Source organism: Anopheles arabiensis, chromosome 2, assembly GCF_016920715.1.
Source record: "Anopheles arabiensis isolate DONGOLA chromosome 2, AaraD3, whole genome shotgun sequence".
NCBI classification, from domain to species: domain Eukaryota; kingdom Metazoa; phylum Arthropoda; class Insecta; order Diptera; family Culicidae; genus Anopheles; species Anopheles arabiensis.
This window is the reverse complement of record NC_053517.1, coordinates 15,761,033-15,785,241: the sequence shown is the minus strand read 5'-3', so window position 1 is coordinate 15,785,241 and position 24,209 is coordinate 15,761,033. Positions and strand designations below refer to the sequence as shown.

At 48.2% G+C, this 24,209-nt stretch overlaps 5 protein-coding genes across 21 annotated transcripts in view; 3 read left to right on the top strand and 2 right to left on the bottom strand.

Moving 5' to 3' along the window:
- LOC120908510 (axin) overlaps nucleotides 1-1,805 on the top strand; it is a 28,595-nt gene extending 26,790 nt beyond the window's left edge. For all 14 annotated transcript variants that reach the window (XM_040319559.1, XM_040319564.1, XM_040319567.1 and 11 more), the window contains one exon: nucleotides 12-1,805. In XM_040319559.1, coding sequence (XP_040175493.1) covers nucleotides 12-138 — 127 coding nt within the window. In that variant the 3' untranslated portion in view covers nucleotides 139-1,805. The remainder of the gene's footprint in view (nucleotides 1-11) is intronic.
- A 1,177-nt stretch (nucleotides 1,806-2,982) lies between these two features.
- On the top strand, nucleotides 2,983-4,185 carry LOC120894015 (60S ribosomal protein L32). The gene is made up of 3 exons (XM_040296335.1): nucleotides 2,983-3,094; nucleotides 3,534-3,634; nucleotides 3,761-4,185. The coding sequence occupies exons 2-3, from the start codon at nucleotides 3,542-3,544 to the stop codon at nucleotides 4,070-4,072; spliced, it is 405 nt and encodes a 134-aa protein (XP_040152269.1). The 5' UTR covers nucleotides 2,983-3,094; nucleotides 3,534-3,541; the 3' UTR covers nucleotides 4,073-4,185.
- Nucleotides 4,186-4,527: 342 nt separating this feature from the next.
- LOC120894014 (DNA-directed RNA polymerase II subunit RPB7) lies at nucleotides 4,528-5,621 on the bottom strand. Its single transcript, XM_040296334.1, has 3 exons — nucleotides 5,335-5,621; nucleotides 4,776-5,234; nucleotides 4,528-4,695 (listed from the first exon to the last, which is right to left on the bottom strand). Exons 1-3 carry the CDS (start codon nucleotides 5,344-5,346, stop codon nucleotides 4,645-4,647), a joined length of 522 nt encoding a protein of 173 aa, XP_040152268.1. The 5' UTR covers nucleotides 5,347-5,621; the 3' UTR covers nucleotides 4,528-4,644.
- Nucleotides 5,622-5,960: 339 nt separating this feature from the next.
- Nucleotides 5,961-9,837, bottom strand: LOC120894013 (small G protein signaling modulator 3 homolog). Its single transcript, XM_040296333.1, has 3 exons — nucleotides 9,738-9,837; nucleotides 9,500-9,663; nucleotides 5,961-9,422 (listed from the first exon to the last, which is right to left on the bottom strand). Exons 2-3 carry the CDS (start codon nucleotides 9,554-9,556, stop codon nucleotides 7,074-7,076), a joined length of 2,406 nt encoding a protein of 801 aa, XP_040152267.1. The 5' UTR covers nucleotides 9,557-9,663; nucleotides 9,738-9,837; the 3' UTR covers nucleotides 5,961-7,073.
- A 2,877-nt stretch (nucleotides 9,838-12,714) lies between these two features.
- Nucleotides 12,715-24,209, top strand: part of LOC120897860 (serine/threonine-protein kinase minibrain) — a 56,082-nt gene continuing 44,587 nt past the window's right edge. Inside the window, exons 1-3 of one of the 4 annotated variants that reach the window (XM_040302993.1) lie at nucleotides 12,715-12,900; nucleotides 20,632-20,676; nucleotides 20,965-23,293. In XM_040302993.1, coding sequence (XP_040158927.1) covers nucleotides 21,592-23,293 — 1,702 coding nt within the window. In that variant the 5' untranslated portion in view covers nucleotides 12,715-12,900; nucleotides 20,632-20,676; nucleotides 20,965-21,591. Of the gene's footprint in view, nucleotides 12,901-13,119; nucleotides 13,653-20,631; nucleotides 20,677-20,964; nucleotides 23,294-24,209 lie in introns of those variants that run through there. The other 3 variants (XM_040302994.1, XM_040302995.1, XM_040302991.1) reach the window with 3 other exon arrangements.

The following is a 24,209-nucleotide window of genomic DNA, read 5'->3' as shown; positions in this document are numbered from 1 at the left end:
TCGCCCTGCAGATTCTTCTTCAAAACGCGCTGCGAGGACCTGGACAATCCTGTCATACAGGAGGAGGTGAACAGCGACAGCGAACCCTTGCCACTGTTCGAGGGCAAGGTGATGGGTACCGTGAAACCATCGGAATAAACAACGCCCGTCCGACTACTACTCCCCTTCTGCTCCACGTGCACTGCAAAAGTGTGTCCAGTGTATTGCGGGTAGTGGCGGTGTTTTGGGGCCAGTTGTGGGTGGTAAGTTAGTCGGCCCAGCGCCCAGACAATGCTACAGTACGCAGAAGATAAAAGTGTAAGGCTTCCATTAGCATTTATTTTAGGGTCGTAGCAAAATGTGTCGACGGGTTCGAACAAATGGCAATTCTCATTTGGGGCACCCGTACAGGCTTCCACAAAAAAAAAAAAAAACAAATACAAAACAAAATTGAAACATATTAACCACAGGGTCACGGAAGAAAGGCACTGCTAAAGGTAGTAGAGACACGTATAAATAATGCCAATCGTGCCTTTTTTTATAATACATACACCCACATTCTTACCAGATGGCGAAACCACGAAAAAAGAGCAGTCATAATTTAGCAGCCAACGTTTGAATGTTAAAAGCCTTGCTCTTTTCCCTTTTTTCAACTAATAATTTTTCGCAAACAATTGGCATATTAAATTGATTTTTAGAGTATCAAAATAAAATCTAAATTGTATGACTAATAGAGTGACGCAAAGTGAGTGATTAAAACGCGCGCGCAAAGCAAAAAACATCAAACGGCACACGACTGATTTGACACGAGCAAACGAAATCAAATTTGAATGTATATCAGTATTTTAAAGCGCGTCTAATACTATGGTGTTCGGCAAAACGAGGGAGCAAACAACAGGGAAGAAAGTGTAAGGAAAGAAAGGAGATAGATATTTAGACACATTTTCAACTACATCACAAATTGTTCGTCAAAAAATTATAGTTTTTCTAATGAAAATTAAAACCATTTAAGTTTGTCGAATAGAAGAGGCAATGCTGGTGATGGCGAGGTGCGGTTGTGGTGGATATAATTTTGGGTTTATTTAGCAAAAACGGTTATGCAGCAAACCGGGAAGAGTAGAGACCACCGCTCCTCCAGCAACACTTAAAATTGTCACACTGTCACACTATTACAATCGTTTTTAGTGGTAAACAGGCGAATAGTATGACCCCCGGACCCGTTGAAGGTCGTGCATAGTAGGGTATAGCCGGAATAGAGGTAGTTAGTTGTATTATGTACATTGGTTATTAGGCTCCTCTGTTCGATTCGTTATCTTACCCACTAACGTACACAGATGTACATAATTTCGCGCGTTGAAATGCGTTAGTCACATACAGTAGTTTCAATGCGATGCTGTCGCCATCACTTCAGGAACCATTGCATTCCGCAATGGATCTACATCGAGATGTGTCTACAAGCGCGTGTCAAACGCCGCCACCACCACCACGACCACCACTTCACCTCTTTAGGTCAGACCGTAGGCCTTACCTTAGTAGCGAGTTAACTGGGAGAGAGTAGTAAAACACAGTGTCCACGAGAGGGCTGAACGATCGATTGAACGGATAATAAACGGCATCGAAAACGATCGATACGATAGGGTAAAACAATTGAACGCGTTAAGTACACAGAGAGAGGAAGAGAGAGAGAAATGGAAGGAGATAGAGAGAGAGCTATATATGTATACATGCACGTATGTATATTTATAAGTCTAGTATGTATACATTAATGCAATAGAGAAACGAGGATTAGATGGTAAAACAAAATATAATTGCTTATTTAAAATGAACACATTCTCTTGTATTGTCTTAATGGAGTATATTTTAGTTGTGAAATTTTTGATTAGTTTCATTCACCAATGGGCAAACAGTAGTAGCATGTCGATTAGCCGGGCAGCTCGGGACAGGACTGGTTGCCGGTTATCGATTTCCACGGATAATGGCCCAAGAAATGTCAAATTAATTTAAAAATTACAGTAGAACGTCGATTATCCGGGGACGGATTAACCGGCGGGCGGCTTAACCGTACGCATGAATTTGACAGCTTTAATCGTCGTGAACATTTTCAGTGATAGTGATGTTGACAAAAAAAAGTAATTGTGCAGCATTACCTAGTGACATGTTCGAACTTCATTTTTGTTCAATAACAATTGGTAAAGCTATAGTTTATTGGTTAAAAAATATTCTAATAATGAATTATTCATTGGTTTAAAGTGAATTGTTGGTATATACAGCAATTATTCGCAGGACGCGATACTCGATTTACGCGAATTCGCAGTACGCGATTCCTCTAAATTTGACAGCTTCATGTGTTTTATGTAATTATTTTCATTCTTTGAAATATTTTATGCTCTTTTTGGATTTCCTTAATGTTCTTAATGCATTTTGCATTAAATTTGTGCAAAAGATGCTTGTTTTACAACAAAAACATTAATGCATAATTCTGTGGCGAAATTTTTCAACCCTCGAACCGGTAGTGTAAACTAATTTACCATAGAAATCCGCTATACGCGAAAACTCGAGATACGCTATTGTGCTCGGTGCATTATCCCGTACGATAGCGTATATCGGATAATGACTGTACAAAGAATTTCATAATTTTTGTTTTTTTGAATTTTGTATTATTTTTTTCCAAAATTATTCAGCTAGGCTATACATTTTTTTCTTCTATTTGGCGTAACGTCCTAAGCGGACATAGACAGGCTTTTGAGATTTAATTCATTATCACGCAGCTGGATAGTCAATCCTCGCTACGGGGGGGCGGTCCATTCTAGGCTTGAACCCATGACGAGCATGTTATTGAGGCACCACTACTCATAAAAAAATCTAATTTCACCACACCTACCGAAACCAACCGAAAATCCTTTTATTGTTTCTTCCACGGAATTCCGTTGGAATCGTGTGTGCACGGCCAATATACAACTGTCTTGTTGAATCGCCGTCAAACGTCGTCTGTCAAAAAAGCGCCCGGTACTGCCAACCTGAAGACATGACAACCCTGTCCGAAACGTCAAGAGCCCTTCTTTTGGATTGTTCTTCCACATTGAACGATCTGCCGCGTGTTGTGCTCCGATAAAATGTAAGAAATTTTCTGTGGAAAAGTGTTTTCCCTGCCAAAATTTTGCATCGCCAATTGCTGTGTGCAGTCGCTGGAACACGAAACTAGTGCCGAAAGTCCAATGCGCATCGTGGTGTATTCGTAATGTCGGTTCGAAAGTGTGATGTTTACTCCTCACCACCGGACACCGCCGACCAACCACCACCGTGTGTGCATGGTGTGCTTGTTGTGTGCCGTTCACCCAAGTGACCAATTGCATTGGTGCAGCTTGGCGATGCATTGGAAGCGGTTCCTAGTTTCGGTCCTGCAACTGCTGCTGTACAGCATTGCAACAGAGAATTCGCAACACATCTGGCTCTGTGGAAGATGCAGACGAACGCACTGGGGCGTGCGGTGAAGAATGTGAATTCTAACCTCATTTTTCCGTTCCCGTTCCCGCTTTGATATGTTTTCCTTTCAGAAGCAAAAATGGCCGTGCGACCAGCGTATAAGCCGAAGATTGTGAAGAAGCGGACGAAGAAGTTCATCCGCCACCAGTCGGATCGCTATGATAAACTCGCTGTAAGTAGCCTTAGCCCACATACGCCCTCCGGATGATTCTCCAGTGGCGCGTACCTGTGATGGTTGTTAATCTTGTGTCTTTTGCTTTCTTCCGTTCTCTCGCTCGCTCGATCGTGCTTGCTGTAGCCCAACTGGCGCCGGCCGAAAGGTATTGACAATCGGGTGCGCCGTCGCTTCAAGGGACAGTACCTGATGCCGAACATCGGTTACGGTTCGAAGAAGTCCACCCGCCATATGCTGCCGACCGGATTCAAGAAGTTCCTGGTCCACAACGTCCGCGAGCTGGAGGTGCTGATGATGCAGAACCGTGTGTACTGTGCCGAGATCGCGCACGCCGTGTCGTCCAAGAAGCGCAAGGCTATCGTCGAGCGTGCCAAGCAGCTCGCCATTGCCGTGACGAACCCGAACGCCCGGCTGCGCGCCCAGGAGATGGAGTAAGCCCTGGTGCAAGAGAGGTTGGGGCTGGAGGTGTCCCTCCCTTGCTGGAGGTGCATCTTCGCTTCTTCTGTACACTTGGGTCGTCTGTCTGCGGAGTGGAGCTATACCGTGTTTTGGTGTTGGCGGATCTTTAATTATACTTTCTATGGAAGAAAGGATCCGTTTTGAGGAGTAATAATAAGAGATATTACGCTTAAAACGGCAAATTTCCGTGTTTTATTGAGGCGGGGAAAACGGGACGTGAAGAAGTGAAAGAACGTCGAGTAAATGCATACCGGATGCGCATAAGCCCAGGGCCGGGCCCATTGGGTTCGTTTTGGTTGCGTGGTGTAGGCCATCAGTCCAAACGAGAAGATATACTATCGCTCGTTATTCCATCAACTGATGGTTATTTATCGTACGGAAAACATCGATTGTCATCAAAGTTCGTTTTATCAGCCAAGCAACTCCTTCACTTCCGTGCCGTCATTGTACTACATATATTTGTACCTTAACATTACACACACACACATACACTCTTCTTAAATAAATCTCGTCATCAATTCGTCGGGGTTGTTTGAAAAATCCAAAGCTTAACTGCCCACCAGTCCGAGATAATCGTCCATCAACGTGCCGATCGCAAACTGTAAATGAACAAGAACACACAATTAATCTCCCAACCCTCACCACAAAAGGGTCCATTGCACTTCACCCCAATACTCACAATACCGGTGGCATCGACACGCGTTCCGACGATCTTGAGCCGTATCTTGTCCTCGGCCGCAATCACGCTCTCACCATTTATCGCCCGATAGCACGGCGGGGCCCCGTTCGGGCAGAACTGCATGTCGGCCGGGATCGAGTGGTGCGAGATGAAGCAGGACAGTGGGCCAATCTCCGCAAACATGCCCACCTTGTTCACCTGCTTGACGGTCGCATCCAGCACCTCGCCCTTGAACGGCCGGAACACGATCGCCTTGTACTTGACCGGGTATACCACAAAGCCCTGGCCCGGCTGTATCGTGCCGGATCCGATATCGTCGATGGTGGTGACGGCAATCACAAACCCGTACTTGCCGGTACACGTACCCTCGACCTCGGTGTACAGCTTTTGCTTGACCGTTTCGATTAGCTGCGGCCCGAAGTACCGTGGGTGCAGCAGGATTTCATGCTCCAAGGATATCTGCCAAAGGCAAGCCCCGAGTACGGCGCGAGAACGAGAGGGAACAAATGACCAACGGGCATCACCCAAACCGTCACAGACAGCGTTCTGCTTTACTTACGTGATAAAACATTCTGCGGTGGCAAGGGGCACAAATCTGGAAAACAGCAGGACGGGCTTCCTTTTTGGTTTATGTTTTGAAACCCACGGAAACCGCTTCAGCTTGACAAGCGGCAATACTCGCCGCCAGTGTGGCCAGATTATTTTGGCAGTGTTGCCATGAGCCGCTGTATGGGTGTCTCCACCGATGCCGTCGACGGACAGGCTGTAGCACTGTATACACGGTATGCTTTTTTAAAAAGGGGGCACAAAACGGTTAGAAACTAGTTTCGCGTGTCTGCTATTTCACTTCTGCTTGGATTTAAAATGTAAAAGCTGTTTATTATTATAAAACTTTTGCAAAATGATACTAAAGAAACTTTTTCTGATTATATTCGGGTTGCGGTTCGAGTTGGGGAAAAGTACCACTCGAGCCGGACCATGCAGATGATGCACTTCTTACAAGCTCTGTGTTCTAGCCATGCTTTTGAATTAACTGTAATAATCATCAGTCTAATCTTTCAAACATTAATTAACGATTTCTGCTTTAAATTACATCCGACGATCAAAGACACTTGTGTCTCTACCGGGCCACCGGTGTGTTCGGATTGTATGTTCAACCGTTCAACCTTCACAAAGCGCCCGCACTAAACAGAATGGAATTTGTTTTTATTCAGTTTTGCTAGTGTGTATAGTTGCAGAGGCATATACATATACATATAGTACTTGTGTGTACAGTTTTGTCTCTTTGTCTGTATATTTGATTTTCCGTTCCTCCAGCGGTCGACTCCAGCGTTTGGTTTAGAAGGCAGAGAAGCACTTAAATATTTGAACTCTGTACTTGGTCAATGCGTATTAGCAGCATTAACCGTATTATTGTTGCAATCATACATCATAAAATACACACTCACACGCACGCACATCTATATATATAAGGTATGGAATAGTCGAATAGTTTACCATCTTCGTCTAGCTACGGGGGTTTTTGGGGTTTGATTGAAGCCATGTTTCACCGATCAGCGATTGGAACTGACCACGATGCAGGCCGGTCAGAACAGAACAAAGAAGCTCTTTTTTCGGCCGATTGAACACGAAACGTCGAACCGATTGTACAACACTACAAACACACCATTTCAGTTACACACGCTCAAGTGCTTGATAAAAAATAAACCGCTTCTTCTTGCTGCTATAAAATAGAGTTAAAAATAATGATATAAAATAGCAAGTCTTGCGACATTTAGGGAGGGGTTGTATTTTAAAAGCTCACATTTACGATTCTTTCCGTTTCTCCATTGCAGAGCTTCTGCTTTTGCTTGTGCTGAGCAGTCAAAAGTAGCAAGTTTTAATTTGTAATACTGTTATTGCGTACCGAAAATAAGGAAGCGAATCAATAAGCAATCACTGTTTTTTTGTTTTTGGTTAAAAACATAACTAATTAATAAAAATCAACGATATTCTCAGGCTGTAACAACTTAAACAAAACGGGGAGACTGGGGAAGGTAAAATATCTTACGCTAAAAACAAAAAACAAACAGACAGATTGTGAGAGGACCAACAGCACGGGACAAAAGTATTCGTCCTCGCTGGTACAGAAATTAAAAGCAAATGTTAAAAGTTAGCCCGCTACACAAACACAAACACACACATTGCTACTTAAAAACGAAAAGAAAGAATAAAACATTGGATTAATCTCACATTGCACTGGCAGCGGGGATACAGGGGCGGACAGTCACAGGGCAAACCGGCCAGCCGAACGGACAGTTAGAGATCCCAGGAGAAGAGATGATGCTTCACCAGCATATCGCGCACACCGTCCTTGAGCGGTTGGCTTTGGACGGCTTCCCGCTTCGCCGGCAGCTCCCAGTTCGGGTTCAGGTTGAAGGCAAACTGCGACAGCAGCCGCAGCTCGCACTTGATCTGCACCCAGCCGGGCGAGTAGACGAAGCTCCACGGCTGGTACCACTTCTGCACGATCTCGGTGCAGCTGCAGAGCGCCTCCAGCCACAGGTGCAGCACCTGCTCGTTCAGCCCGAGACAGATCAGCGACCGCAGCTTCACGTCCATCTGTGCGTGGGCCGCATCGTGGCTCTGGTTGACCGACTGCACGCAGCGGTACAGCAGCTCCTCGGGCGTCAGCACCTTCCCGTCCTCATCCAGCCGGTACGTTTTGCACAGCACCAGGCGCGAGTACACCGACTCAAAGTCCTTCTCGACCTCGCGCGTCGCCGCCTCCTCGATGAACAGCCACGGGTGGCACGGGCCGCCGAGAAACGAGGGCCGCTTCATGCCATGCTCCAGCACCTGCTTGATCGTGGGGGCCAGCGTACCGCGCACCAGATCCGTCACCGTCTCCGAGATTGCGTCGTCCCCGGCGCAGCTGTACTGCTTGCTTCGCTCGTCCAGCAGCTCCACGAACTTGGCCGGAAACCAGCCGCGCAGCCCGTTCAGCTCACCCACCCAGCAGTGCTCGTCCTTCTGGCTCACGATCGTGATGATGTCGTTCTTCCGAAAGCCCAGCTCGTCGTCGTCGTGCCGCTCGAAGTCGTGCAGCGCCTTCGCCCGCCGGCTGCGCGTCCGCGACACGTTGATGTAGTTCTCGTGGTCCTTCGCGTGGCTGTCCATGCCGTAGTCCGCGACGAGCTTGATGTGTGCCGCCAGCTTCGGCTCGATGGCGAGAAAGTGGCGGGCCACCTTCAGGATCGCTTCGCGCAAATCCACCAGCTGCTCGGTCGTGCGTATGTTTTTGCACTTCAGCTCGTCCTCCCCTTCGGCCCCGCTGCCGAACAGGATCGTCTGCAGCATGGATTTGGACTTTTTCATCTGGCGGCGGGCGAGCTGCTGCTTGGGCAGGTTCGCTGCCGCCTCCGGATTGCCCACCAGCCCGCCCTGGTCCGCCATCAGGTAGGCGAGATGGCGCCGGCGGTGCGTTTCAATCACCATCGGCGACAGCGAGCCACCGACCTCGAGCGACACCGCAAACAGATGCTCCACGTCGTCGATGTCGCCCGGCAGGTCGGACAGCGAGTTGAAGATTTGGGCCGAATTTTCCAAATTTTTCACGCTCGGTTCTTTGATCTTGAGCAGGCCCAGCGTCAGCTGGAACAGCACGATCGAGCCGTCGTAAAAGAACCAGTCCCAGATGCGCAGCAGTATCTTCATGTGCACGACGCTCGCGAACAGCGTCAGAAACCAGTGCAGCGTAATGAGCGACAGCTCGATGTCGTGGCTTTTCAGCGTGTCGTCCACCGCCGACAGATAGTTCCCGATCAGCGTCTGCATGACGCGCTGGTCGGCCTGGATGCCGAGCAGCGTGGAGGAGTAGTAGGACGCGGGCAGCAGGTCTTCCACGATCGTGGCCATCATCCAGAAGGCATCCTCTTCCTCGAGCAGCAGCAGCAGCGAGGCGGCAATGACGCCCGTCCCCTGGCAGTAACCGATGTCCGGATACAGCCAGGCGATGCCGCGCAGAATGCGGCGCAACCGCGGCACACCGGTCCCGTTGAGCGAGCTGAAGCACGCGTTCGTGGGCATGATGCGCAGCAGATCCTTCTCGATCTGCTTCGACGTCATGAGCTGATCGTTCGAGGAGGCTTTCACGATGTCCTGGTAGCTCGTTTCGGACTTAAGCTTCTTCTGCAGCGCCCCGGACAGCCGCATCCACATCTGGGGGCGCAGCGAGTGCGGAATGCCGGCGCGCACCATCGAGCGGAGCTTTTCCGTGCGGGGCAGCACTACGTCTACGCTTTCCCACGTCAGCTCGGTCGCTTCCTTGTTGTGCGAAAACTCGAGATGGGCAATCCATTGCAGCCGCTGGGCCGGATCTTCGATGAACGGTATGCTCAGCAGCTTGTTCGAGCTCTGCTCCGGACCGTCCTCTTCCTCCACCCGGAACCCGAACTCGTCGAAGCGATAGTCGGGCTGGTGGTTCGGCGGTTCGTCCGGATCCGGTTGGCCCAGCTTCGCCAGTATGTCCTGCGGCCACATCGAGGGCGTGAGGGCGGAAAATGGACCACCCGCGGTAGGGCGAACGCCTTCCGCGATGTGAAGTCCTCCGAGGGCCAGCTCCACCATGTCGGTGTCGTCCTCCGAGTTGGCCGTCTCGAGCTTTCGCTGCGGGAAATGAAACGAACAACATCAATTTCAGATAAGACAGATCAGTCCATTGTGCTAGTGTAGTGTAGCCGTACCATATGTTCCTCTCTGCCAACGTAGCCTTCATGGTCGCGTGAACTGAAAAACGACATTGTTTTCACGCAGCTGTGAGGAGGGTTTTCCTCGGACACGCACTCGATGTTGGACGCAGTAGCCTCGGGAGCCAAAAACGCTGCGGTTCCCAGAGGGTTTCGTCGCGCTAGGTCGGAGAAAATTGCACCAAAACACTACGCTATGCACATACGGAACGAGTACATTACACCAATTTCTCACCCTTTTCCACCAACCCTCCCACGACGACGACGTCGACTACGACAGCAGCAGCAGATTCAAAACAAAGTTCTTCAACCTACATCCAGGGGCTAGCAACATTGGTTTGCGTGTAACGGGGGAAAACCTGTAATTATACCAAGCTGTAGACATTTGCTTGAAAATGAAGTTTACCACGAACAGCACATTATTAGAAACTACACTTGTGTCTGCTGAAAACACTAAATAAACGCACAAAACGTGGCTATTTTCTTTAAAATGGTGAATATCGGTAAAAAGTGATGTTGCACACCTCTGATCCTTGGACGGTGCCTAGTGGTTGGATATGACTGGATGACAGTTTTCCCATTTTACGTTGGCAAAACAAATTTTCGAACATGGTTTTCAAAATACAGTTGGAAATCCCAGCAAAAATCGATTTTTTGGGTACATAATTGAATAGTTTGAAAAGATTTCCAAAACAAATGAATAAATATTTCAGAAAATGATCCTTGTCAATGGCAACCAAAAAAATATCATATTCTAGGCAACTGGGCTGCACGGGTAGCCAGCGACTTAGGAGGCTTATAACTTTTGAATGCGCAATCCAATGTCAAAGCAATATTCTGAAGAAAATTGAATGAACTAATGCAGTTTCTATAACACTGCTTCTAGACGACCCAAAAAATCTTCCGCGACAATTTTTGGCGACACTTTCTTTATGTCAAACCGTCCTTGTTTTAGCACGAATGTATGGCTTACTTTGATCGTAATGTCGCGAAACGCGAGCGTTGCCTTTCTGTGAAAATTTCACAAACCCGCGACAATCACGGTTACCTGTGATTTTGTTCTAAAACTGAGATGTTGTTTTAGAACAAAGAGCTCGCAGAAAATTTGTCGCGGTACAAAAGTTGGTCGTCTAGAAGCAGTGTAACTGTGTATAAATTGGTTCGCTACCGTTTTTAAACTAGGTATAGCTTTTCTAAGCTTAAAGGTAAAAAACATGTTTTTCAGTACTTTACTAAATTTTCTCAGCAAAGTGGTTCTAGCAGTTTTGAGAAATTTATATTACACGTCTAGCATATTTTTTTATTCTGATTTTTTCTACAAGTAATTAAAAAATAAGTCGGTCTGGTGGTACAGTCGTCAACTCGTACGACGTCAGCATGCCCGTCATGGGTTCAAGTCCCGAATAGACTGTGCCCCTATGCGTAGGACTGAATATCCTGCTATGGTAATAATAAGTCATTGAAAGCCAAACTCACTTCACTAGTGGGTACAGGCAGGCCTTGACCGACAGTGGTTGTTGTGCCAAAGAAGAAGAATTAAAAAAATAGCGAAGTTTCCAATTGAATAAATAGTGTTAATTATACTGATAAAAACAGGTTGATCCCATGTACCACAAATCCACTAAACGATAATTAAACGGGTTCTAAACGGCTCAAGCCTTCAAACTAAAGGGAATCTAAAAAGACTTCTATTAGCAGACGAGAAATGACTGATGCATTTGCTAAAAATAGAAAAAAAGGTAGTGGCGCCATCTGTTGGTGGGATAGCCACACAGTGGAGTTTTTTTCGCTTTGAGAGCGTTCATCTTGTATTGTATCATGGTTTGGATTGTATGGCATTAAAGTTATGTATTGATAGAATTTAAACGGCAATAAGATTGTTTAAATACTAAACTCCAATGTAAACCATCAGCACTGAAACAAGTGAGATTTGAGTGACAGTCGTTGGAGTTGATACCCACGTATCTTATCACACGACCATTATTATTGAGTTTTGCTCGAAAAGTTAGAAGGGTATAAAGGCCATGATTAGATGAAGTTAGGCGAAACACATTGCAAGAACAGCAATATAATGATGAATTGTAAAGCGCCATCTATTGAGCAAACTAGTGAAGCTATGGAGGTTTTGTTTTTGTTTTGTCTATGAAAATTTTATTTTTCAGTCGTTTAAGCTCAATCTGTGGTGTTTGGGAATCCACTGCAAAGCCACTTTAAACCCACGTGAGTTAATGGTGGTTAATTCAGTCGGTAACCCACCAAATTTTACAATAATCAGAGCTGTCAGTTTCGATAAGATGTATTGACCTTGCCCTCACTTATCCCACCTTTTCCAAACATGGTTCACCAAAAACCTTCGCCGGGCTGGTCGCATTTTGATAGCAATAGCTTAGGGCGGTGCTAACGCTTTTTCGCATGCGATTTTATCGGACGGCCTGTCAAATTTTTGTATGGGATTTGACAGATAACGTCGGACGACGAATTCGCACGTCCGACGTTATCTGTCAAATCCCATACAAATCTCGTCCGATAAAATCGCATCCGATGAGCGTTGCCACGGGCCTTCCCAAGCGAGTGAAAATGTCACTTTTCGGCTGTGTTTTCGATTGATATTTCGTGCACGATTTGACAAACGAAATAGTGTGCGAGATTCAGACTTTTTTCGGCACATACCCAAACGAGTGAAAATGTCACTTTTCGGCTGTTTTTTCGATTGATATTTCGTGCACGATTTGACAAACGAAACAGTGTACGAGATTCAGACTTTTTTCGGCACATAACCACAACAGCGTGCAATGGCATATTTGCTATCTTCATTTCACGTCTAGCGTTACACATTTTGAGGTTAAATAGTTTTTAAATTGTTGTTATTTATATGAATGATACGATACGAAAGAACACAACTGATGCAAACTAAACGTCATACACAAAAAGAAATACACATAACCTGCTTCAACGCTTGGCTTGGAGAGCGAAATGTTACGAATGGAAGAACCACACATACAATCATATATTGCTTGTCAAATTATGAGAGTGTATGAGTTATCGTCCGAAAATTTCCGCTTGGGTTAGCGCTAGGATGGTTCACGAGCTCGCAACGATTTGCTTGTCGGGCCCTGTTTCGATGTTCGAATCCGGCATGTTCGGCGTTGCTCGTCGGGCGGCCGGAGGGCGCGCGTTTACATCAACCCGCCCCGGGTTGAATACTTGTGCTACCGAGCCGCGCCATCTTGTTGAGAAAGATATACACACGGACGCGAATCGTGAGCAGTACCTCCGGACCGTGGAAGATTGCGCGAAGAAAAGCGGTGGCCGAGCCTGCTGTGTGCTGGAATTGTTATTCCAGTGAAGATTTAGTGAAACCGCTTGTGGAAAGCCAACAAGCAACCCGACTGACAAGTGTAAGTGAGTGGGATTAGCAGCGGCCCCACCAGCAACACCAGCAGTAGCAGCAGTGGCAGCAGCGTGCCGAAAATTTTCACCCCGCAGAACTAGCACATCCCGTTCAGCTCTTTTTTTCCTCACTTTTCCTCGTTCTATTGGCTGCTTCTAGCCTGCCTGGCTGCCCGTCTGTCTTCCTGTCTGGTCCTGTGCAGCAGGGTAATGTTTGCAAGAATATGATGTTGTGACGACGGTGCGAGGGGTGCGTGTGTGTGTGTGTGCGTGTGTCTGCACATGTGTGCACGTCGGTGTTAGTGAGAAGAGAAAGGGCTTCATCATCACTGCTGCCCTGTGTACGGTGCGCGCTTGTGTGCGCGCGTGTGTGTGTGTGTGCGTCAAATTTGGATGCTGGTGGATAAGCCCGTCCACGCTCCGTGTGTGTTGCACAGGCCGCGGCAGTGAAGTGAAGTAAAACAAAGTTTGTCCGTGGCACCGCACACAGTTGGCCCTGCGAAAATTAGCCCCCAACCAACGGTACACGCACGGTGAGGAAGACAAGAAAACAAGAAAAACAACAACGGAAGAAACAAACGCATGTGAAGCCTTGTACCGGACAGGGGGGCGGTCCAAGCAAGCCGTCGTCATTTGCCCCCGTTCAGGAAGGATGGGGAGAGGGTGCTTTTTTTTGCACACATCGTGAACATTCCGCATCGCACCGTGGGATGTCATTGGGTGTGTGTGTGTGTGCGTGTCTGGTGCGCCCAAGTGAATGGTTAGTATTGGAAAACGGCGAAAATCGAATCCATTTTTCTTAAATTAAATATTTTGCCAAGGGAAACGGCAGTGCGTGTGTGTATAGGTGTGTGTTTGTGTGTGTTGCTTGCATTTCATGTTGCGTTGGGTAAGTGCTGCCAAGGGGCGGGGGATAATGGTTGAGGGAAGAAAGCGACTGCTGCTGTGACAGATGTGGAAAAAAGCAATACGTTTTTTTTATTTTTGCGGTGGGCTCAAACACAGCAACGTGTGCGTGAAATATGTGTGTGTGTGTGTGAGTGTGTGTGCGCGTGAAGAAAATGCAATTTCAACTGTCCATCGTGAGGCGAAGTGTCCCACAGTATGTTTCGGTCAGTTCAGTTCACTCCCCCCGCCCCTCACCCCTCTGGGGGAGGAAGTAGCGAACGAAAACGAAAAAAAAAAATAGCCAATGCGTTGCGTTGATATGTGTACCATGCAAGTGTGTGCGTGTGTAAATATAGGAGCGGAAAGGAGGAGAAGCCGGCGGATGTCTGCTGCTGTGCTGCAGCAGGGAACACAGGGAAGGAAAGGGGTGGGATTTTGACGGTGAGCGCGGCAGCAGCAGCAGCAGCAAGAGCGTGTGTGCGCACGCTTGCCGTCTGTCGGGTGCTCTCTCTCCCTCTCACACACATACACTCTCTTGCTCGCTCGCGCTCACTCTCTTGGGTGTGTGTGTGTGCTCAGTAAAAACCAACTGTAGCGAATTTCCACCCCCCCCCATCCCCCCATTCCTCCCGGTGCTACACACTGCGCCACACGTATAACCAAAAAGAAGAAGACAGCGAACGGCCCTCTTATCCGGCGCCCTTTCGTTTGCATCACCTTCGCTTGGGTTGGGTGTGGGCTGGGCGGTGGTATTGCTGGAGGGTGGTGTTTTTTTGTTGTTGCTGTTGTTTCGGTATGGAGACGGCGGCTGTCATCGTGCAGCCACAGGCCGCAGCGTCGACAAAACACCGAAACACGACGACGGTCTCTTGTGTGACAGAGCGTTTGCGGGTTGTTATTATTGTTGCCGCTGAGAAGCCACCTACGGCTTTCACGAGCGAGAAGGAAACAAACCTAGAGAGAGAGAGAGAGGGATAGAGGAAGAGAGGGAGATAGAGAGAAAAGGAGCGAGATATAGCAATGTGCAGATTGCGTTGTGGAAGCAAGGATTGATCGTGGGACGGGAAGGTGCGTTCGTTGCACCCGCGCATCGGATTTTCGTCGAAGCCACCAGTGCTGAGTGCATCCGGACGTCCGGTGGCGTTGTGTGAGTGTGTGTGTGTCCGCAGCAATTTCGATAGCAAACACATACAAACACAAACACAGCATGCAATGGTGTCTGCGATCGCAATCGCAATGATTTGCTGGAAAGCTCCGAACATCGCTCCACTGTCGTTGTGTGTGTATGTGTGTGTGTGTGTGTGTGTGTGTGTGTGTGGTGCACGATCTCTCCCACGGCCGTGTGAGTGTGTGTGTGTGTGTGGGCTCAACGGGCGGCTGCACTCCACCGATGCATTCGATGCAATCATTAAAAGAGGCAACGCAACGCAACAACAGAGAACCGGAACAATGTCTGTTATCTCTTGCTGTGTGTGTCTGTGTGTGTGGTTCGGTTGGTGTGTTATATTACAAACCATCGCCAATGAGTATTGATTGTTTTTCGATTTACTGTTAAAAAAGCAGCACCTCCCTTCCCCTTCCTTGGCCCTAATCGGCCCAACAGCGAACAGAAACCCAACAGCTGCTGGCCACCGCTCGGGTGGGGGGGGGGGGAGGGTTTGTTTTCGGTGTTTGGGCTTGGGAAAGTGGGTGGCCCATTTCCCACTGCACGCCTCGCCAAGCCGCCCAGCGAGCCTCGCCGATTTCCCAAGGTCATTTACAAACCAACCCCACCACTCCTCTCCTATGCCTATTGGACCACACCCGCGGTAAATTAATTGTGTGAACATTGTGGCCTTCTTCCTTTTCTGATATGCGGTGCAGCACTGTGCACTAAGGGGTAACACAAGGGGTAGGGTCTCGGGAAAGAGAGGGGGGAACAGAATGGCGGGAGGTGAGTGGGGTACGGAAAACGGAAGCCGACGCCAGCAGCCGTGCGCGCGGATCGTGGAAACGTTGATGGAAAGTTTTTCGCGCAAACCCGGCCGGGGCGGCACATGAAGCGGTACTAAAATAGAACTACCGACGAGAAAGAGGGGTGGGAGACAGAGACGAACGGTACAAGGCGTCACGCAATGTGAGTTGAGCTCTCTCGTGGGGTCTAGACCAAAGATCGGAAATGTAAGAGAAAAGCGCCGATGTGAATGTTTGGCTCGGGAAATGTATATGTAAAAGCTGTTGCAAGCGATATTATTTTTATTTGCCTTTTTTGTATCACAACACATTTATTTCGCTTACTTTTCAACAGCTCTTACGAAATGTTAAATCACTAGTGTTTCAGCCAACACTTCGGAAAGAGCTTTCAGTGCTTCTCACATGCTCGAAAAGTTTTGTATTTTTTGTTCAATTGAATATATAAAACATTTCAGTTGCATTTGGTCAATTCATTCGGGCTGAAGCCCCTGCAATCATCCCCCGTTGCCGATTGTGGTCGTTCCACGATTCATTCAGTTTCTCTGCTCGCCCCTTTTGACTCACGATCTCCACGATGGGTGGCTCCTCTCTCCTACCGGGCGCCGCCCTACTGTTAGTGAATGGGACGCGTGGCGCCCCCGATGCCTATTGAAACGTTTTATCTGACCGCAATACATGCAGCGCTGAAGCAATACACGCAAACGCACGCAAACAACAAGCGCGGACTAGTTTTTGTATGAAGAGGAAAAGGGCATTGTAGATTCTTTAGTCTTCTTAAATGTTGATAAAATTATTAAAATGTATGTACAGTCGTGGCATGCTCCGAAACAGTATGTGCCGTTGATATAGAATTGCTAAAAAAAATCGTATTGTTACGTATCATCGCGAAGAGTTTCCATTTCGCCGGCTGTCGAAGAAAGGCTGTCGCGCCGCGCCTTTTGCGATTGCTCCGTTGATTGCACATTCCAGTTGCACACAACTCCGGCACACACACATAGACGGGTGGAGGGGTTGGTGCGCGAGAGGTGCATTCCTCGTCCCGAACCCCTGGAACACGCTGGGCGGCGATGGAGGCTCTTCTCCCTGGCCATCACCCTCCCATTTTGCGCCTCGTGGGGGCGTGGAAGCTGTAGGAAGGCAATGCAAACATAGGGAAGAGGAGGAGGGTACGTGCAGAGCGGAATTTATGAAAATCTGGTCCCACTCTCTTGCCCCACCACACTGCGCGGGCCCTCCTCCATCTGCTGCAGCACCATTGTCTCTCTCGCGCACACTTTCAGACGCCTTCATCTTTCTCTCAGCTGCATTCCCTGCTTGTGTGTGTGTGTGCTCGCCGAAACCATGCAAGCAGGATGAAGCATACCTTCCTCCTATCACACCCCCCTCCCCACCCCAACCAAAAAGTTTAGGCAGTCGGAGATGGAATTTACACCAGTAGGCCGCGCCAGTCGAACGGAAACTGCACGGAAATTGCAGGGGAAGAAGAAGGAGTGTTGGCTGAGCGGGTGGGTGGATCGGACGAAGGAAAACGGTACCTCTAAGGTGGCTGCGTTTCGGTCTGCGAACTGAAACGGAAGAAAAGGGAGGTGGGTGGGTTGGCACTATCTTCCAGCTCCGATGTCTTGCCATGGTCTATGGTTCGGTTCGGTAGCGCTGGTAGCGTCTGGCAAAAGCAACCGCGAGATGCAGTTTCTGCCTTTTTATTTTTGCCCATTGTTTGCCTGGTGTGTTGTTGTTGAACTTGCACGATTGCACACTACTACCTGCTTTTTGTGCGTTTTGTTGCGTTTGCTGTGTGCTCATTTTTAGTCGCATCTCTCTCCATTCTCCCTCGCTCTAGTGCGTGCCTTTTATTTTTGGGATTATTACTCTAACCGTCGCTCTAAGCTTTCGTTGGGAATTGCAGTTTCGCAATGACTGCGCGAGTGGGCGGCAGGTTTGTGGGTGGGCGCGTGCAGGAACTACATCTGGGAGAGAATGCGTGTGTGTGTGTTTTGTTGCGGTAGGTGCATGACCGATGATGGGATGCAGCAATGATGGGGATATTGGGTTCGGAAGAGTTGGAATCGCTCAAATGTCGTCTGTGTCGTTCAAAAAACAACGGTTCATTCGCTTCCTTTTTTTGTTGCTGCTGTGCTGAGTGTTCTGACTCACCCACATTTTCTTCCATCCCATAATCTCCCACTCGTCAGGCCGTGTAGGCCTCTCGCGGTAGCGGAACCGGAACAGCCAGACCCGAGCCCCGGCGACGATGACGACAGCGTGCGGCGATGGCTCCTTTCCAAATGATCCGTGTAACAGGTCATTCGAGAATGTGTTACGCTAGATTAACCTTCGCCAACTGTGTCGGCGAGCAAACCAACAACCCCCGGCTTGCGTTCAACTGGCGTCCCGGCGTATCCTGCCATTGTCGGCTCTGCGTTGATGATGATGATGATGTGTCCTTTTTGGACACACCATTCAAGGCGGCGGGTGTCGGTGGCTCAGTTATGTTCCGTTCCGGAAACAAAACAATTCCTTCTTGTATGGTTGAATTTTAACCAATGGCTTTATTTTGCCGTGACATTTTCTAATTTTTTTTGAGAGCACTTTTTCATGCAAGGAAAAGGATTGGAGGAAAATTGAAACCATTACTGATCTGCAATCTCTTGTCCAGCACATGTGCTTTCTGTTCATTATTTTTACTAAGTACGCCAGTGGAAATACCAGTTGGGCGGGGACGCCCAGGGGCTACAAAACGGTAGAGGATGTGAGCTGCAGATAGGATTCCAACAGCCACCAGAAATAACGATAAAATACAGCTCTCGGTGTGCTCTTCTTCTCTTCTTCTTTCAGCTCTTGTGTGTGTGTATATTGATTTACAAAAATGCAGCTTCTTTATCGGCTGCGATAATCACTTACGACTGATAATATTGACCTGTGCAGCAATTGAGCAGCGAGTATAGGTTGTATCGTTAGCTCAATAGGAAGTTACATTCGATGGTAAACCATACAGATGTAGGATAATAGGTGGGGAAATTTGGAAACCGTTATGACTAAGCCGTTTGGACCAGTAAACAGGCCTTATCGAACGACAACCAGCGTGCACAGTTGTTGGCAAGCAACGCTTGCGGCGTGCTCCCCTTGAATGGTATGTGCCTTATGGTGCTCCACATTTCTTCTGGTCAGCTTACGGGCCTTTTAAACATTATCTTTTAACTGATTTACGTTACACTTTTATCAAGAAAACTATATATAAATGGGGTCGTTTAAATTGCTGCAATCCATCGATCAAAACCAGAATACTCACTGGATTTGTATTCCGAAGAAGCCATTTTTCTATGCAGGCCTGAAAAAAGGTGAAATATAGTTAATGCCTTATCTCTAATGTGCACAGAATTACAGGGTTTTCCAAGTCACTTTTGAATGTGCACATCATTATTCACCGCATCCAAGATGTTTTTCAACAGCTGTCAAATGGTGTGTATTTGCTTAAAAATAAAATTTCAGTTTTAACACATGATTTTCAACACACCACAAAGAACAGTCAAACTGAATCCAGCTTGTGGCGTGCTGAAAATCATGCTGATGAAATTAAAAATTAATTTAATGGAAATGATATGTCAGATTGATGTGGATTAACAATGTTTACATTTGTAAGTGACTTGGAAAACCCTGTCATGTCAATGAAATGTCAATTCCTCCACATGATTTTCAACACATCTCAAAGAACTGTTCAAAGAACTCAGTCCAGCTTGTGATGTGTTGAAAATCATGTGGAAGAACTGAAAAATTTCTGTGATGTAAATAAAACATTTGACATCTGTTGAAAAATATCTCGCAAGCAATGCAAAATGACATTGGAAATTGACTCGGAAAATCCTGTAAATCGCTGAAAGTCAATCCCATCAGTGGTACAGGGCAGGCCTGGACTGACCACGGTTGTTGAGCCAAAGAAGAAGAAGAAGAAGAAAAGAAAAAAATAGTTATTACCAAATGTATTTAATAAAAAAAAACTTATGTTTCTTCTAAGTAGAGAAGATTATAAAAAATAAATATCTGGCGCTGAATAAATGAAAAAATCGATACTTACACCATTTTTGCATCTAGCCGCTGATGTCGCTCGGTAATACAAAGTGGGGAATGGTATTATGGTCGTCCTGCCATTGTACTGAGCGCACTTTCTTCCATGGCATATGATTAGCATGACTCTATGACGAAGAACCTTGTTTTCCCCTTAAGCACTTCCGACGCAATAAGTGCATGCACTGGACGGCTGGCCGCTAAGCGATCGACCGATCGCACTGCCCATCGCATGATTTGTTTTGCTGTTTTTTTAAATGACGCATCCACAGCGACCAGCGGTCATTGCAATGCATTGTTAGAACCACTCCCCACCCCTCCTCGTTATTTCAAAATTTCCTATTACAAACAAACACACACTCATTAGTTCGTTCGATGTAAAGGAGGAGGTAAATAACCATGACAACAACGCACGGGGAATGGCAAGCCGTTGCTATGACGCGTCACCGCGCCAGTGTCCGCGCGTTTTGCTAATCCGATTGCCAAGTGGTGGGGGACGGGGGGCCCAACGGTCTGGGATGGGGGAAGAGTGATGGTGATGATGGGCGATCTAACTGACTGTAAACAAAGTTCACTCGACGGTGATGTGGCTGTTGTGTAGAAGGGGGAAATTATTATCCCTTGAACTTCCCGTGTCTCTCTGGCGCGTGTCTCTCGCTAGAAGTAGGTCAAGCCCCGGCGGGTGTTGAGTTGATTGTAGGCTTTCGGTGGGTTCCGTGTTGTTGCCATGCATGGTTGGCGGGGGTGTAATCGTGTTGCAATTTAAAACTAGTTTTTTTTTGCAAATGAAAAGAACATATTTTCTAAAATTCTTTCTCTCTTTTCTCTTCTTACAGCATTACAGATTCGTGTGTAACTGACCAACCACTCAACGCAGCACGGTGAAAACTTTGCATCCTGCTTGGATTGCATCCCCCCCACGAACAGGCACAAACACATTCTCCCACAATGCCTGCCTGTTGATCTCCGTCCACAAAATATCCGCGCAGTACATTGTCGCGTTTTGGGGTTGGAAAACTGTGCGACGAAAGCAACGACTCTAAGACAGTGTGGTGGTGGTGGTGTTTGTTGTACTGAGAGGGAGGGCGCGAGTGTTAAATAATTAATCTCCACTCCCGGTTTGCCTCGGTGCTAATTGATTGTGTCTTTTTTTTGTCTGTGTTTTGTAGGTTGTTGTTTTTTTTTTGTTTCATTTGGCACCGCTCGTGAAGCTCACGGTATCGTGCTGTGCGCGCGTGTGTGTGTGTGTGTGTAGGTTGATAGAATGTGAGCAAAAAAAAAAAAAGTTGCCCGAAAGAGTAAGGTAGGGCTGGCAAGCGCTCTATCCCTCTCTCTCTCTCGCTCGCTCGCTCTCTCTCTGCGGGGGAACCACGGAGTAGAAGAAAGTGTGAAAGTGATCGTGAAGAAGAGGAAGAAGAAAAAAAAGTGAAAAATAATTAGCAAACATCTGCTAAAAATTTTCCCTTTCCAAGCACCACGTGTGTATGTGAGCGTGCGCGCGCCCGCCCGTGTGTGTGTGTGTTTGTGCGTATTGTTTGTGTTGTGCAAAGGTGTGCAATAGCAGGAAGTGCAAGCAAGGGGGAAAAGGGAAAGATCCCTTCAAAGCGACCCGCGGTTGATTTATTTTCTATTTTTCCGCCTTTAGTTGGCTCAGCTCTGTGCGGGTGTGTGTGTGAGCGGGTTTTCCTCGATCGATCTGCAGAGTAGTAGTGTGTGTGTGTGCCGTGTGCCTAACCCAGTGTGCGCGTGTCGGGCATGTGTGGTGCTGTGCGTAGGCGCGTGTGTTTGCCGGGGGCATGATAGTAACCCCTCGATCGGCCTCGCTCACACTCAACGCAGCAAGCGAAAGCGTCGTCGTCGGTGGTGATCGTCGTCGGCGTTGCCAACCCCTCGATACCACGACCGTCGGTGGCGGTGGTGGTGGTGGTGGTGATAAGAGTAGCAGCAGCAGCAGCAATAACAGCAACAACAGCAACCATAACAACGGCTGCGACGACCGGAGGGACGGCGTCCCCATCATTAGCAACCTGTTGATTGGCAGCCCAGCCGACATTTCGGTTGCTGGACAGCGGCAGCGGCACGAAGCAGCGGCCAGGTGGCGGCAAGCGAACGGTAGAGCGAACGACGGCCACCGGTTCGCCATCTGTACGAGACGGGAGCAGCAACGTAGTACGGCAGGTACCGTTCCGCGCGGTGGGCAGCCCGAAAGCGGCAGCACGTACCGTACCGGCGTGACGGAAGGTGGTGGTGGTGGTGCGGCGGCGGCAGCAGCAGTAGCAGCGGCAGCGACGGCCACGTTTGCGGAAGCCGGCACAAGTCACGACGATCGGCTGCGCGGTGGTAGTGCGGTTGGTGGAGAAGTAGCGGCTGGATTCGAACGCGTCGAAGGGATTGGTGGCGGCGGGGTAGGCGAAGCAGAAGGAGTGCGACGTAGTAGCACGGCAACGGCAACGACGAGCGGTCAGCGCCAGCAGCAGCAGCAGCAGCAGCAGCAGCAGGAACCGTTCGCACCGAAGACGGCCAGCAGTAGTGGTGATAGTGTTGGGGGCGGTGGCGGAGGTGGTGGTGGTGGCGGTGGTGGACGAGGGTTCCATTTCCCCGCGCATCAACCCGGCCGGCAAGAGGGAGTGGACATCGTCCTGCCGGTCGCTTCGTACGTGGGAGTGGTGGGCAGTGGTAGGCGACAGCAGCAGCAGCAGCAGCAGTACCAGCAGCAACAGACAGCACCGTCGTCCGCGGACGATCCGGTCGGTGGTGGAGTGGTGGTAGTGCAGGGCGGCAGCGACAGTAGCAGCAGTAGCACCGGCAGCAGCAACAGTGGTGGTGGTGGTGGCGGCGGCCTTGTCAGTGGCAACAGTGGTGGTGCGGAAAGTAGTGCCAGTTGCAGCAGCACCGCTAGCAGCGGAAACGGAATTGCCGGCTCGGTGGTTGCGCCGGACGCGGTCGGGGGCAGCTCGCAGTTCGGTTCGATCGGTACGGGCAGGGCGGGCGGGGACGCTAGTCGCGAGGACGAGGGTGGCTCGAGCGGGAGCGGGGGGAGCGGCAAGCGCATCCTTGCCGTGAACCGCAACATCGACGATCTGCTGTTCGGCAGCGATCTGGACTCGCTGATCAACGACAATATTATTTATGGCTTCAAATCGCTGAAGGTTAGCCGGGCCCAATCGCAGGATCAGCTAGACTATCAGCAGCAGCAGCAGCTGTTGCAACAACAACAACAGCAGCAGCAGCAGCAACAACCGTTCTATCACCATTACCATTCGAATCCGCTGCATTTGCAACAGCATTTACAACAGCAGCAACAGCAGCACCTGCCGAACACTGCTGCGACGCTCGGCTACCAACCGTACCAGCCACAGCAACAATCACATCATCCTGCCCATCAGCAGCAGCAGCAGCACCAATCACACATCGGCCATTGGATCGAGTCGGAAATTATAGCGAGCAGCAGCAACAGCAACAGCAGCACCATGTTGGCCGACAAAGCGAAACAGAAACGTAAGTAATCCGAATTGTTTTGATAGGTTTTTATTAAATTTGGGAGGTAAATAGTGTTGTATACATGAAGAGCGCTCTTTGCTCTAAGGTGCGAGTTCGGAGCATACTCCGCGATGCCCAGATATGAAGTCTATGTGCTCTGCATTGAGACAATTCTAATTCTTTGAGACAATGCTTTACACATAGACAATACTGAAAGAAGTATCTTAATTTAAAATTAAGTACCATAAATAAGGATATTCAGTGAACATGTGAAGAGTTAAAATGAGCATGAGAAGAGTTAAAATGAGCGTGAGAAGAGTTAAAATGAGCGTGCGAAGAGTTAATATGAGCAAGCGGAGCTATATTGAACGCGCTGAGCTACATTGAGTGCGGGGTGCTACACTGAGCAGGGTGGAGTTAATTTGAACCAACGGACTTATATTGAGAAGAAGCTCTTGAAGCTCAGCATATAGCTCACGGAACTTGCTTTAACTTTTCAGATCAGCATTGAGAATAAGGAGCTACGTTGAGCTTACAGAGCTCTAGGTCCTCTGACCGAATGGAAGTATATTGAAAGAGCGCAACTACATTGAACGTCTGGAGTTAAATTTGTGTCTACGGAGCTACTTTGAGCTTAAAGAGTTACATAGAGCTCACGGAGCTTTACTGAGCTCCCGGAGCTTCATTGAGTTTGCGGAGCTTCATTGAGTGTGCAGAGCTATATTGGAGTTCTTGTCGTTGTTTTATAATACTGTATGTTTGCTCTACTCTTTGAAAAGAGTCGCTTTACACTACATGTGAAGCAGATGTCAAATAGTTCTACGAGCAAAACTCTCCCGGGCATCATTTAGGGCGCCGCTTTAGGACGATTGTCGAACGAGTGTGATAATTTTGCTGATGTCTGATTGATGTTAGTTTGCGCTAGACTAATTGG

Excerpts from the sequence above, each read along its gene's own strand:
- LOC120894015 (XM_040296335.1), top strand. The coding sequence starts at position 3,542 with ATGGCCGTGCGACCAGCGTATAAGCCGAAGATTGTGAAGAAGCGGACG. Across the intron at positions 3,635-3,760 it reads ATCGCTATGATAAACTCGCT|CCCAACTGGCGCCGGCCGAA; the intron begins GTAAGTAGCCTT and ends TGCTTGCTGTAG.
- LOC120894013 (XM_040296333.1), bottom strand. The coding sequence starts at position 9,556 with ATGTCGTTTTTCAGTTCACGCGACCATGAAGGCTACGTTGGCAGAGAG. Across the intron at positions 9,423-9,499 it reads TTGGCAGAGAGGAACATATG|CGAAAGCTCGAGACGGCCAA; the intron begins GTACGGCTACAC and ends CATTTCCCGCAG.
- LOC120894014 (XM_040296334.1), bottom strand. Across the intron at positions 4,696-4,775 it reads GTGTCGATGCCACCGGTATT|TTTGCGATCGGCACGTTGAT; the intron begins GTGAGTATTGGG and ends GTTCATTTACAG.